The 13287-nt window shown below is 35.7% G+C and overlaps 1 protein-coding gene across 1 annotated transcript; it reads left to right on the top strand.

Annotated features, from left to right (window-relative positions):
• The first annotated feature begins 2383 nt into the window (after positions 1-2383).
• On the top strand, positions 2384-13073 carry LOC132314837 (lysine-specific demethylase JMJ25-like). Its single transcript, XM_059813641.1, has 12 exons — positions 2384-2472; positions 3146-3264; positions 3363-3488; positions 3780-3843; positions 3936-4521; positions 7385-7714; positions 8301-8522; positions 8874-9053; positions 10004-10076; positions 10167-10252; positions 12081-12200; positions 13008-13073. The coding sequence occupies exons 1-12, from the start codon at positions 2384-2386 to the stop codon at positions 13071-13073; spliced, it is 2061 nt and encodes a 686-aa protein (XP_059669624.1).
• Positions 13074-13287: the final 214 nt, after the last annotated feature.

Here is a 13287-nt window from a genome sequence, read left to right on the forward strand (position 1 = left end):
AGTTTCGTGATTTCATGGGAAGTCATGGATGTGTTTCAGGAATGATATACATTCTAGGGACGTCATTTCTATGTAAAATGACTATTTTGCCTCTGGGGGCTTAATTGTTATTTTTCTGATCTTTTGCTTTCGCATCAGTTCTCATTGAGTTCCGCGACCTTATGGAAGGTCATCAAAGTGTCTTAGAGGTGTGTTGTGCTTTGGGAGACCGTTGTCTTGTTTCTTACTTTTGCATTCTGAATTCGTTATCGGATCTACGTTCGGTTCATCATAGGATGCGCTGGCCTAAAAACCAGGGCTGTCACAAGAGGTCCGGGAAACAACCTACTATATCATGGCCATGAACCAACATAACAGAGGCCTTGAAACTCCAGAACGGATGAAACATAAACATGGCCCTCTCAAGAGTGATTAACGTTGGCGGCCAGAGGTGCCCAAAAAGACGTGGATAAGTAGCCAGGATACGTCGCCGACACCAATACAGCAAAGACAAATATGGTCTCGGCGACTTTGCATCTCCAGAATCAACAACCTCCCCAGACAAACATCGCCGATCATTGCGTTGAATGAAAAATCCATAGGAAGAGGAAAAGCAAAGCAAATAGAAAACCCTAAAAACAACAAACCCTAGGAAACACAACACAATAAGCAGAAATACAAAAGAAAAAGGCCCAATACCCGAATCAAAAGGGAAGAACAACAAGGATTGGGTCTCAATTCTTCCATTGCGCAAAATCCCCGACTTTAAATCCCACAACTGTCGTGTGCCCTATTGGCCGAACAAACCAAAGGGGAGACAGAGATGAGAGAAGGATGAATCCATCTCCATCACGCAAGATCAAAAAAGAAATCGAGCCCTAAAGCAGTGGAATGGACAAAGGCTAAGGAAGGAGAAAAGAAAAGAGCCATAAAACACAACAGAAAAAAGAGAGATCTGGATCACTTTAACAGGTAGAGGACACCTATTGGAAGGAGGACTCACAAAGAGGAGAGGTTCCATGACCAGACGGGTTAATTCCATTGCAATTTTCGGGTGCATGACTCTGTTTGTTACTTAACTTGCCAGAATATGAAAACTTATTGAAAACACAAAATAAATAAATAAATAAATATATATATATATATATATACACACACATACTTATATGATCATAATCATAATATCGAAAGCACAATATAATTGTAATAATAATCATAATATAGAAGGCATAATTTAATTCTAATCACAGATTGTATTGTATGTCCTTACAAAACAAAACAAAAAAAAAAGAAAAAGAAAAAGAAAAAGAAGAAAAAAAATTCTAAATATGTATAGCCTCTGCTCTTTTCAATGTATATATATTTTAATTCTCAACCGTCCAACACCAAATCCTGTCATATTAGTAGGCTCATAGCATTAATACATGTATGATCCTAGGACACTTATGTAGTTATGTACACAAAGTTCACTTTAAATGTTAGCGCCCATAGGCGTACTTTAGCATTGCTCTTTAATCCCCTGTACAGTCATTTATTAAAACCGTGTGCGGGGTAACCCATCCGCCAAAAACACGCGCTCTCTCTCTCTCTCCCTATTAAATTTAACATCTTCCCCCTTTTCCCTCTAAAAACACACTTTTCAACACACAGAGAAATTGAAAAAAAGCTTTGGAGCGCAATGGGAGACTCATCTTCGGCGCCGGAGGAGGTGACAATAGCAGTGTGGCCTGACGGTCTGCGTCGCAGTCGGCGGTGCAAAGTTCGTAGGATCAACGAGAAGATGTTTTGCGAAAACAACTCTCTGCAGAAATCCAAACAGAAGTCCACCGCTTCTGGTTCTAGGCTTCCCAAAGGCACAACCACAAAGAACCACTGCACAGGTGGCGGTGACGGTGGTGGTTATTCCGGAAATAAGCCCAAACAACCAGGGCTTTTCTCGACATCAAACAGCAAGAAACAGAGAAAGAGAAGAAAAGAAGGGCCTGACGATGATGAGGTGATTCCAACGAAGAAGAAGACAAAGCGTAGTCTGAAAATCGTGGACGAGGAAGATAAGGTAAACATTAAAGGAAAAGAGGAACAAAAAATCAAAAAACCATCGTCTGATAACAAGAAGAAAACGAGAATGGCCAATTTGGAAAAAAGAAGCAAAAAGAGTGTCAAAATTGAGTCATTGTCACTGGATGGGAAAAAGAAGGTCGTGCGGCTTGGAGAGAAGGCTATCGATCCGAGGAGAAGGATTTTTGTTACCCATGTAAGCTTTATGTTCTTTCTAAGTTTCTTTTCCTTTTCCTATTCCTCTTCTATTTTTCTCCCAAAATTTCAATTTTTTTTTTTAACCAAAGCTGACACACTCTTCTTATATATATATATATATTTACAGCCGAGTGGAGATGACTGTAATATGTGCCATCAATGCCAGAGGAGTGATAAGGAGAAGGTGGTGCGGTGCTGCTGTCGCAAACGTTTTTGTGTTCCATGCATACAGAGATGGTAACATTTGAAAAAAAAAACATATCTAAATTACACATGTCAAAGGAAATGTTACTTTTCTCCCTGAATAATTTGTTCTATTCCCATGATGAAATGACTTTAAGATTCATCCAATCTACTAATTTGTTATAAACCTTATTTTGATATAATTGAGGTTCCTAAATGATACATTGTTGTTAAATGAGTACTATGGCCGTTGCCAAGAATTTTTATAGCATATGAGTTCATTTATTGATTGCTAATTTCTATATATATTTATGTATTTATATATTTTTTTTCCTAGTTTATATTTATGTATATTTAGGTGGCTTTCAGGCTGCATCTTTTTTTTTTTTCCTCCTCTCTCGTTGTTAATCTTGGTGTTATCCTGTAAAACAATGAGGTGTGATCGGTTGATGTAGTGATTGTTATTCTTCCTAGTAATTTGACTGTCATATGTTTTATTTTTATTTTTTTTAGACTTTATTGATTTATTGCTTAAGTGATTCACAGGATGTGGATGTCAAGGAACGTTTTTCCAATTGTGCTTAACTTCGTTCATTTCTGATTTTTTCTTTTGTCTTTTTTAAAGCCATGTCAACTCTATTTCTCACAATAAATGTGTACCAAACACTTAGTGCTCATTAACCAATGCATTAGCACTTTTCCCCCCTCTTTTCATTGTAAAATTTAGGTACCCGAGACTGTCAGAGGAAGCAATAGCGGAGACTTGCCCATACTGTCGTGGGAACTGCAACTGCAAAGCTTGTTTACGTAGAAATGATATAATCAAGGTTGGTAATGGCAGCTATGGTATTTAGCCTTTTCACCTCTGCATAAACTACATTATGGTATAGCTTGTGACATCTGGTGCATTTCTCATAATTTAACGCAGGATAACAAATATTCAGGGTCGCCAGAAAGTAAGGATGAAAAGATTCAGCACTTTAAATATCTTGTACATGCACTCTATCCATTCCTGGAGCAATTCGATCATGACCAAACGAGGGAAAAGAAGATTGAGGCTGAGATTCAAGGTATGAACTGCATATTGTTGCTAGTTAGCATTCAGGATAAGAAAGTAACATTAAGTCAGAGATAAAGATGATATGTGATGAATCAAGGCTTGGAAGGATGGAGAAGGTTATTAAAGCACATTTTTTTACATGTTTACACAAATAAAATAACTTTGCAGAATTGAACCGGTAGCCCACCATCTATGGCATTAAGTTGACACTGCTCTGCAGTCATACATGCGGTGGCTTATGCAACTAAAACAGTTTTTCATTTTCTTAATAATTTGGCAATACATAATGGAATTTTTACAGGGTTACCACCATCAGAGGTAGAGATACAGCAGGCAGGTTGTTATAACGACGAACGTGTGTACTGGTATGGTACTTTTCTCGAATGATTTATGATTTCTTTTGTTTTGAAATATGGGTTGTGACAAAGATTTGATGATACCACATGTTCTATTGCAGCAACAATTGCAGAACCTCTATAGTTGATTTTCATAGAAGCTGTCCGAATTGTTCCTATGATCTCTGCCTGACTTGTTGCTGGGAAATTCGGAACGGTTGCTTGCGAGGAGGTGTCATACCTTGCCCACCAAAGGAAATGGGTGGTTGTGGTCATGATCTTTTGGAGCTCAAGTGTATGTTTCCAGAAAGCTGGGTCTCAGAGTTGCAGAAGAAAGTAAAAAAAATAGTTAAAACCTATGAACTTGCAGATTTGAACAAAATTTCTACGCAACAATGCTCATGTTTTAAATCAAATGGCAAGATCGACATTGGCAATGGTAAACTGCGGAAATCTGCTTCTAGAAAAGATTCTGAAGACAACTATCTGTACTGTCCTTCGGCAAGTGATATCCGGCAGGGGGATCTGGAGCACTTCCAGAGTCATTGGATCAGGGGAGAGCCAGTCATTGTTAGCAATGTTCATGAATTTACATCTGGACTGAGTTGGGAACCAATGGTTATGTGGCGCGCATTCCGTGAGATTAAATATACCAAGGGTTCCTCAGATTTGGTAGTGAAGGCAACAGATTGCCTTGATTGCTGTGAGGTCAGTACTTCCAAGATATCACTTTGTATTGTTCATTTTGGTATTGTTATGCTGTTATTGTGACCATTACTCTAGATGTCTCTGTTCATTATGTTTTTTGCACTTATGATGTAATGATTTCAACTATGATGCAAGTTCTTGCAAGTTACTGAAGTCTGAACCAACTATTAGACTCTAAGACACCTGGTTTATCCATGTCTGGAGCTGAGTGTGTCTCAAGCTGATCAATTGGGTAGCATACTGAATCACAAAATTTATAGAAGATTCAATTTTCCATAAAATTGAGTGAAATCAGTCATTTTGCAATGTGAAGTTGAGATACTACAAGAATAAAACCCTTCTACGAGCATTTTACTTCCAATTAAATGAGTTTTTAGGTTAAGTCCGGCCTTCTGCTATTGTCTAATTGTAATCTGCAGCTTTTAGTGTTGAAGAAAAAGTCATGGAAAACGGAAGATTATATAGTTTCATGTAATTCTTGATTTCTTCAGATGCTAGAAAGATTTTACTTAAGTTCAAAATCTGACTATAGAAATTTACTAAATTTTATTTCGTTTAGAAGTTCCTGCGATAAAATTGTGGCAGAAACCAACACATAAATTTGATACTTGGGAAATACATGATAAACCTGATCCAGATTTATGTAATTTCGTACATTATTGCACCAACGTGTCTAGAGAGTGCAGGAAAATTTTTACAATTAAAGAACTTCTCTTTCATTAGTTATAGGCATTTAAAATAAAATAGTTCACAAATATACTATAAGCTATGGAACTTTTGCACCTAAATTTTACAACCCTTCATACTTAAATTCCAAAAATTATAACAAGTCGAAATTCAGATTACACATGACAGAGTATACCAAATTCCCCTGAAACTTAGGCATTTAAATCAAGCAACCACATACATCAGAGTCAAGGTGTTTCCATTCTTCCTTAAATCTTTTTCCTGAGATGAATTTGGAGATGAATTTGCTCAGTAACACCATTCATAAATCTATCGCATTCTAATATGCACGAAAGACAAAAGCAGGTGAATCAAGGTTAATGAGTAAGATGCCTGCCTTTTCTATGTTATTAGTAAAACGCTAACGAGTCCCTGCCTGCTTATTTAGAAGTTCATTCCCTTGTGACCTTCGGACTGACTCCTCGGTCTTCAACAGCCGAAATGCACAGGTATTCATTAACAACAGGCATCAGTTTTTTTTTTTTTTTTTTGAACTTTCAGTGTCCAACCTCTTTTCTTCAAGAAACAGTTCTTTTCTAATAAGAAGAGGCATCAACAAAATAGCCTGATCGGTTTCCCAAGGAGGTAACCACTTATAGTAATATACGCCATAAATTCAAACTAAAAACTGTAACTTAAAGAAATATCTTACCCTACTTATCATATAAACCTTTGTAACCCTTACTCAGGCATAAAGCATAAATGTTTTGTAGGACTCACTTAAGGGAAATTTATCAATCACATCACGAAACAACATATAAGTCAGAATTTAACATAAAATAAGATTAATTTAAAGGACAGTTATTCATAATAAACAAACCATAAGAAATTCCTAATTTAGATTCAAGAATAGTAAAATTCTATACCTTTTGACGTTGCCTCGCGAAGACTTAATATTATTTTTTCCCCCTTATTCTTTTTCTCTTTCTTTTCTTTTTATAGTAAAATAAGATACATGTTTGAACAGTCTAGTGTGAATAGATAGTCTTGGAAACTTTTATTTTTCACTAAATTGTGAATGCATTAAATGTTGTCTTGTTTTCTGAAATAATGCTTTTTCTCTTGGCCATACTCTATAATGTCATTCGGCTTGGTTTTGAATTTATTTTCACTCGGTATTTTTGTCTTCTTGATTTAGCAAGCACAATGAAAAATGATTATCATGATTATGACTGGTGACCTTACTCCTTAATTAGTTCAAATTTACACTATCCAAGTTGATTTTAAAACTATATCAGGCAGGTTTTGAGCAAAATTTTCAGGCTCAGATGAGTGAATCTTGGCAGTTTTGGTTAAGCGCGCTCATTTTTTTGAGGAATTATTGAAGTTTAAACTGAAATCTGAATCAAAGCTTAGTTAAGGACCCACAAACTGCAAAGGCTTACTTGTAATTAAACTCATATCTCACCGTTCCACATCTGCAGTTATTGTGTGTTTACATATTACTTGTATAAATGTAAACATGCATGCGTGATGAATGTGTATTATGTACATAGTTATATTGACACTGTTTCAGTATGATAGGAATGTGGGAGAGAATATAAGTAACAAATGAAAATGTTTTGGATAATAACCGTTTTAAACAAGTGGTTTCATTAGGTCCCTTTTGGGGATAAAATTGATTGTAAAACTGGAATGCTACCTTGAAGAAATAAGATGCTTGACTTGTCATTATTGTCTAAATGGCCTATGGTCATCTGGATGCTGCAATCCATTATGTAACTTTGATTTTAAATAAGTATGCACATTAATGACTTTCTGTTTGCATGTAAACATATATGCATAAAATTTGACATTCATTCCAAGTGTTTTGGCAAGACAAAAGTGAAAAGGGTTTGATGTGGTTTACCTAATACTCTAGGCAGTCAGGATAAGGGCTTGATCTACTTTATTGAGATTGGTTTATGTAATTATGGATAATAACTGATCTGTTGTAGGTTTAGAAGTCGTAATGCTTGCATCATATAATGTTGGTTGCATTAAGTTTCCCTCTCTTTTCTATTTCTTCAATATTTGTTTTTAGGTATAATGGGTAATATCATAACTCGCCCACTTCCATTTATTTGTTTCATATTTTATTTGTCCTAGTTGATTGATCTTACACTAATGTTTTCTTATTTTGTCTTGTGCTGTGCAGGTTGAGATAAATATTCACCAATTTTTTACAGGGTACTCCGAAGGTAGATCACACAGAAACTCTTGGCCTGAGATGCTCAAACTGAAAGATTGGCCGCCATCTAACTTATTTGAGGAGCGCTTACCACGCCATGGTGCAGAATTTGTCAGTGCCTTGCCATATTTGGAATACACACATCCCTGTTCTGGTATACTTAATGTTGCCTCAAAGTTGCCTACTGATTCACTAAAGCCAGACCTTGGTCCTAAAACATATATAGCGTATGGATTTTCTGAAGAGCTAGGACGCGGAGATTCTGTGACAAAGCTTCACTGTGACATGTCAGATGCGGTATGATTTGTTTAATTGACTTCAATACAGCTTACTGCCTTTTCATGGGAAAATAAAACCTGTTGGTTGGTCAAGAAGTTAATTCCCAAGCCTGAACATTTTTTACTATAATTATTAATCAATTCTGTAACAGCAGTATCCATGACATTTAAGTCATGTTTCTTTAACCAAATAACAGAATTAATTTCTATGTGATGTCAAGGCACTGAGATCTTATAAAGTTACATACAAGTAGATTCGATGGTCTAGGCTAGGCCATATTCTCATCACTTTTATGTTCTTCTTCCATAAGCAAAGGACACATTTCCATGAAACAGAAGAAGTAATTCCTTTTGGTGAAAAACAGGAATAGTATTTAAGAAGTTCCATGCATTGAAAAGTTGTGAAATTCTTGAAAACTAACATGGAATGAAGTAACTAAAAATGATTGTAAAACATTAAATATTAGAGGAGACATGGTGTATAATAGAATAGAATGGAAAAGAGAATCATGGTCCGTGCCTTTATGTTAACATGTATCAGTATACTGGTTTTAATAACGTGTTAAATATCATCCTTTTTCATTAGTTGTCGTTATACTTTCCAGGTGAATGTGTTGATGCACACTGCAGAAGTGACCTATGCACCTTGGCAGCTTTCAAAGATTAAAAAATTGCAAAAAAAACATTCTGCCCAAGACCAAGAAGAACTTTTTGGTATAGTTCATATAGATAATCAAGAGGCTGAGAATCATGTCCCAGAATCCAATGGGAAGTTCAAATCTGAGCGAGCTAACCCTAGTTCATGTGGTGAAGATTATTGTGCCGAGGTTGTTAAAACTAAAGAAGACAAGGGGAAAGATGCTGACATTTTGGGTAGAAATGGAAATAATGAAATGCAAGACATCGTGTTTGATGAAACAGATCAAGTTTCTAGTTTGCCTTCAGAGAAGAAGACAAAGAACAGGCAGGGGAGAGGAGTTGGGCGAGGCAGTAAGAGGAACAGAGGATATATGCATAATAGATTGGATGTTGATTCTAAAGATTTGTTAACAGAGACTGGTAATGGTATTGAATCTCAGAATGAAGAGGGTACTAGAAATGAGGAAAATAATAGGAGAGTAGGACAGATTGATACTATTCTCTCCGATCGTCATTGTTTGACAACTGATGTCCACCAGCAAGGAGAGTTTTCTGGTGGTCCAAATGCAGTTTCTGAAAACAGATTGCATGGGTTGGAGACAGCAGAGGGAGGTGCTGTTTGGGACATTTTCCGTCGACCAGATGTTCCCAAGCTGCAGGAATATCTTAGAAAGCACCACAGGGAATTTAGGCACATCTGTTGTTGTCCAGTAGAGCAGGTAACCATAATTCCATCATGAAGCATATGCATTGGATAATATTTTTATTGCAATGTAAAGTAACAATAGGTTTTGTATTATGGACGTTATAAACTGCCATCTGGTGGAGATATATGCAGAGAAATCTGTATTTGCTTGTTCAGTGATTCTCCTATTGCAGAAAAAATAGTTGCATCTGAATGTAGGCACACCTTACTTGTTATTATGATTTTTTTTTTTTTTTTTTTTCCTTGATAATGTATAATATACTGTCAATTAGATTATGAGTCCTCTAAACAAGCAGGCTCTGTTCAGCTCGTGAACATGTTGGTATGACGGAAGCTATGTAGTTTTATACAAGTTCAATGGCTATTTGTTTTCTAAGAAACATGTTTGGTGTGTGATACAAGTAAATTTGTTTTGCAGCTGACATCATGGTTGTCTTATTTATCAACTTTGATTTTGACGTTCTATTTTAAAATTAAAATACTTGAATTTGGCAACAAGAAAATTACGCTTATAACAAAATTACCTTTTTTTTATAGCTTTGAGTTGCTCACCGAGCCGAGATTTGAGTTCCCTAGTGTAGCATTAACTTATGTGCCAAGCTTGAACAGACTTATACTCGCTCAGCTTGGCTTCTTTACTGTCCAACTTACTCAGATCATGTTGTGTTACAAGAAGAAAACCACTCAACTTAAGCATAACTTCAATATATGTTTATTTATTTATTTAATTAGAGGAAATTGGTTTTTGTAAAGTTAGTTTTATCTTTTCCTTTTACCTTAAATCGGTCATATGGCTCATGTTTATTATTTCCACAAGGTTAAATTCCCACTGTGTGCAACATCCCATTTTAAAAAGTTTACTTGATAACAGTTGAGGGTGCATCATTGTAGTTCTATCTTTCAATGAAATGGTGATAGTTTATAAAAGTTTTGCATCATAATTTATATTTATCTAATTTATAGGTGGTTGACCCTATTCATGATCAGACTTTCTACCTTAATTTGTATCATAAAAGGAAGCTCAAAGAGGAATTCGGTTAGTTGTTTATCAAAACTTGGTTGGTCTTTGTGCTTTGTTTCTTTTCACTATTATTTGAGCAATAATTCACTTGAATGCTTAATGCAGGAGTTGAACCTTGGACATTTGTGCAAGAACTTGGAGAGGCTGTCTTTATACCTGCAGGATGTCCTCATCAAGTTAGAAATCTTAAGGTAAGCTAGTCATAGATTTTTTTTTGTTCATGCATTAGTCCATGAAACCTTTGTTTAGGATTCGGGGACTATATTACAATCTGCCATCTTTATATGACTAGTGAGAACATTTATTATCCTATAAGTATTGGCCTTGAACGTATTTATACATTTTGACCACAAGTGGCTCTTTCAAGCATGTAAATATGCCATCAAAGTGACTTTTTTTAAACATTTATTCAATTTAAATGAGTCTTTCCAGAACACAACTTTTAGAACCTTCTCAGTTTAATGCTCCCTGGCTTGTTCCACGATTTCCTAGATGAGAGCATTTAGATGCCTCTCCATTCCGAGTCTTCTGACAAAGATCCCTATATACCCCGTGGCTGTATCAGCAAGAACTAAACATTTAATGAGTTGAATATGTTTTAGTTGAATCAATTGACAAAGAAAAATTCTGCAAAAGACCGCAATAATGTTTGCTTTTATAATCACACTGTATATAAAACCAGAATCTTCTGTGCTTGCTTAGGCATGGATTGTCATGCCAGTGTTTCTATTACTTCTTGTTGTCATTATTCTTCAAAGTGTTTGCCTTAATGTTATTTCTTAAATTCCTCTAACATTTAGCATATGAGATACTTGTTGCCACAGCAACTGCACGGTTTTCTCCACAAATTTTGTGCCTAGAAAAGAGTTGTATGTCATTTACTTCAAAAAATATACTTAGAAGAGCAAATGTATTATTCAATAGTGTTACAACACCTAGAAGCAATCAATTATCATTGTGTTCAACAGTTTACTTACAAATTGAAACCCAATCTTACGTAACTATATGTGGTAAATATGTTTGAAGTCATGAACATGCGTAGTCAAGTTCTCCTGTCCTGATGCTTATATTTCAATTCTTACTGGCACATGAATCTTTATCTCTAAATACATATTTACTCTTGATACCAACGGGCCAGTGGCCTAGCGGTATTGGCATCTTACCTCCCAAAGGGAGGTCAGGGGTTCAAGTCTCAAAAGAGACGTGTGTGTGAGTCCAACTAGGAAAAAAAAATAATAATAAAATATTTACTCTTGATAAGTAGGTATCTAGTCATTGACTGTCAAAAGTCATGAGCATGCATAGTCAAGAATCTTTGAGGGTGTAGAGATGGCCATTACTAGCACTCCGCAACTTTCTTTCACCAGAACTTTTTATTGAACCTGGTTGTCCATTTGATATTACCCCTATAGTATTCAATTGTTAATTTTACATGTAGGCTATGCAGCAAAGGAATTATTTTAAATATGTGATGTAGGAAAAGAAAATCAATCCATTTTATGAACTGAAAACTGTTTAAATCAGGAAGGAACAAGGAAAAATATACATGCATGCGTGGTTACGTACACAAGCTCTTTATATATTCTGTAGCCTACCAGACACCAGTTGATTTATGTTAATTTTGCTGGGCTTTCTTGAACTTGGTTTCTTATAGCCTCTAAAGTTTCTAATAGAAGGGACAGGATTTGTGTTAGGAAATTGGACTAGTTTTTCCTTGTTTCTAGTGTATTTTCTTTGACATTTAAAGATTTTCTTGGGAAATGAATATGTAAATTTGATGATTTAATTAAACAAAGCTGTAGAACAACTTATTGTTAGATTTCATTTTGGCAATGTGTGCTGGAACTGTTCTCTATGAGTTATATCTATTCTTCTTCTTCTTTTTTTCCCCTTTTCCTCTCTCTTGGGAGGGGAGGGGAGGGGGGGATGAGAGGTAGGTTATTTTCATTTTGGATTTTGTCATTCCGTGATCTTATTTGTATGACTCTTTTAAAACTTTCTTCTTTATGTCCTCTACAGTCGTGTATTAAGGTTGCTCTTGACTTTGTTTCACCTGAAAACATCGGTGAGTGCATTCGTTTGACTGAGGAATTTCGTATTCTTCCTGAGAATCATAGAGCCAAGGAAGACAAACTAGAGGTACATTGTCTTGTTTCCTGACTAATATTATACTTGCTTAAAGGTTTTATCTTTCTACTACCTTTCTTTTCCTCCTTGGGGTGGATGGGACAACGTGACACATCTAGAGGTTTGGTGGATTTTGATTGTAAATTTTTTTTCCCAATACATTATATAGAGAATCCTCAAGACATTTAGAATTACTTATAGCTTCTAAGTTAAGTGTTTCACCTTGTTCCCGACCATCATTAACTAACACAAGCTGTCTCCATAAATTGTGCTTTACCTTACTCATCTGCTTGCCTAAAGCATTCATCAAACTTCCCAACCTTAAAATCCTTGGTGTGCCTCTCAAGATACCTGAGTTACAGGCTTCTCAGCTGCTGTTTGCTACCTCTTTCCATATATTGTAGCATACAGGATTAACCTTCTATGTCCCAATTATACGGTAGCTACTTTTTTGTATTGCTGCCTTAAAATTTTATGCTTGCATAAAGCAGGTGCTGCAATGGCAAATTTGTATTTTAATTTGATTAAAAGATTCTTTCTAAACGAAGACATTGCAATTTGTAATAGATGGTTGTTAGATTAGGTCAATACGGTCAATAACTTGTTTGCTGGTGTAAGCTTTGAATCAAATCCTCTGTTTGTAGCCTATCCAACCAAGAATGAACTTTGTGCAACTTTTGGAGCAATGTGCTTAATTGCCTTGTATACAGGTCAAAGGCCATTATAACTTTTAAATGCTGGCCATTTCACTTCTTGAATAGCTTTTGGCATATGCATTGTGATAATCTCATACCTGCTCTGCATTTTTGCTTGGTGCAGGTAAAAAAGATGTCTCTCCACGCATTAAGTAAAGTTGTGGATGATTTGGAGAAGCTTACACGGTGAGTGTAAGCTTACTTGATTTCTTTCTTGATGCATTTCCTTATTTCAATTTCCTTTTCCCTTGTGTTTTGCTTGCTCTGGTATTTCCCCAACTTTCATAGCCTTCAACATACCTCTATGCAGCATAAATCCAAATTTGTTGTTTGAATTTCAATATCATAAATAAGAAACTTGTAGTAAGTATATTGATGAGAAATAATTTTTTACCATTTATATC

This window comes from Cornus florida, unplaced genomic scaffold (assembly GCF_030987335.1).
Source record: "Cornus florida cultivar Cherokee Brave unplaced genomic scaffold, ASM3098733v1 CherokeeBrave_3.0.0_Hap2_Chr06, whole genome shotgun sequence".
In the NCBI taxonomy this organism is placed as follows: Eukaryota; Viridiplantae; Streptophyta; class Magnoliopsida; order Cornales; family Cornaceae; genus Cornus; species Cornus florida.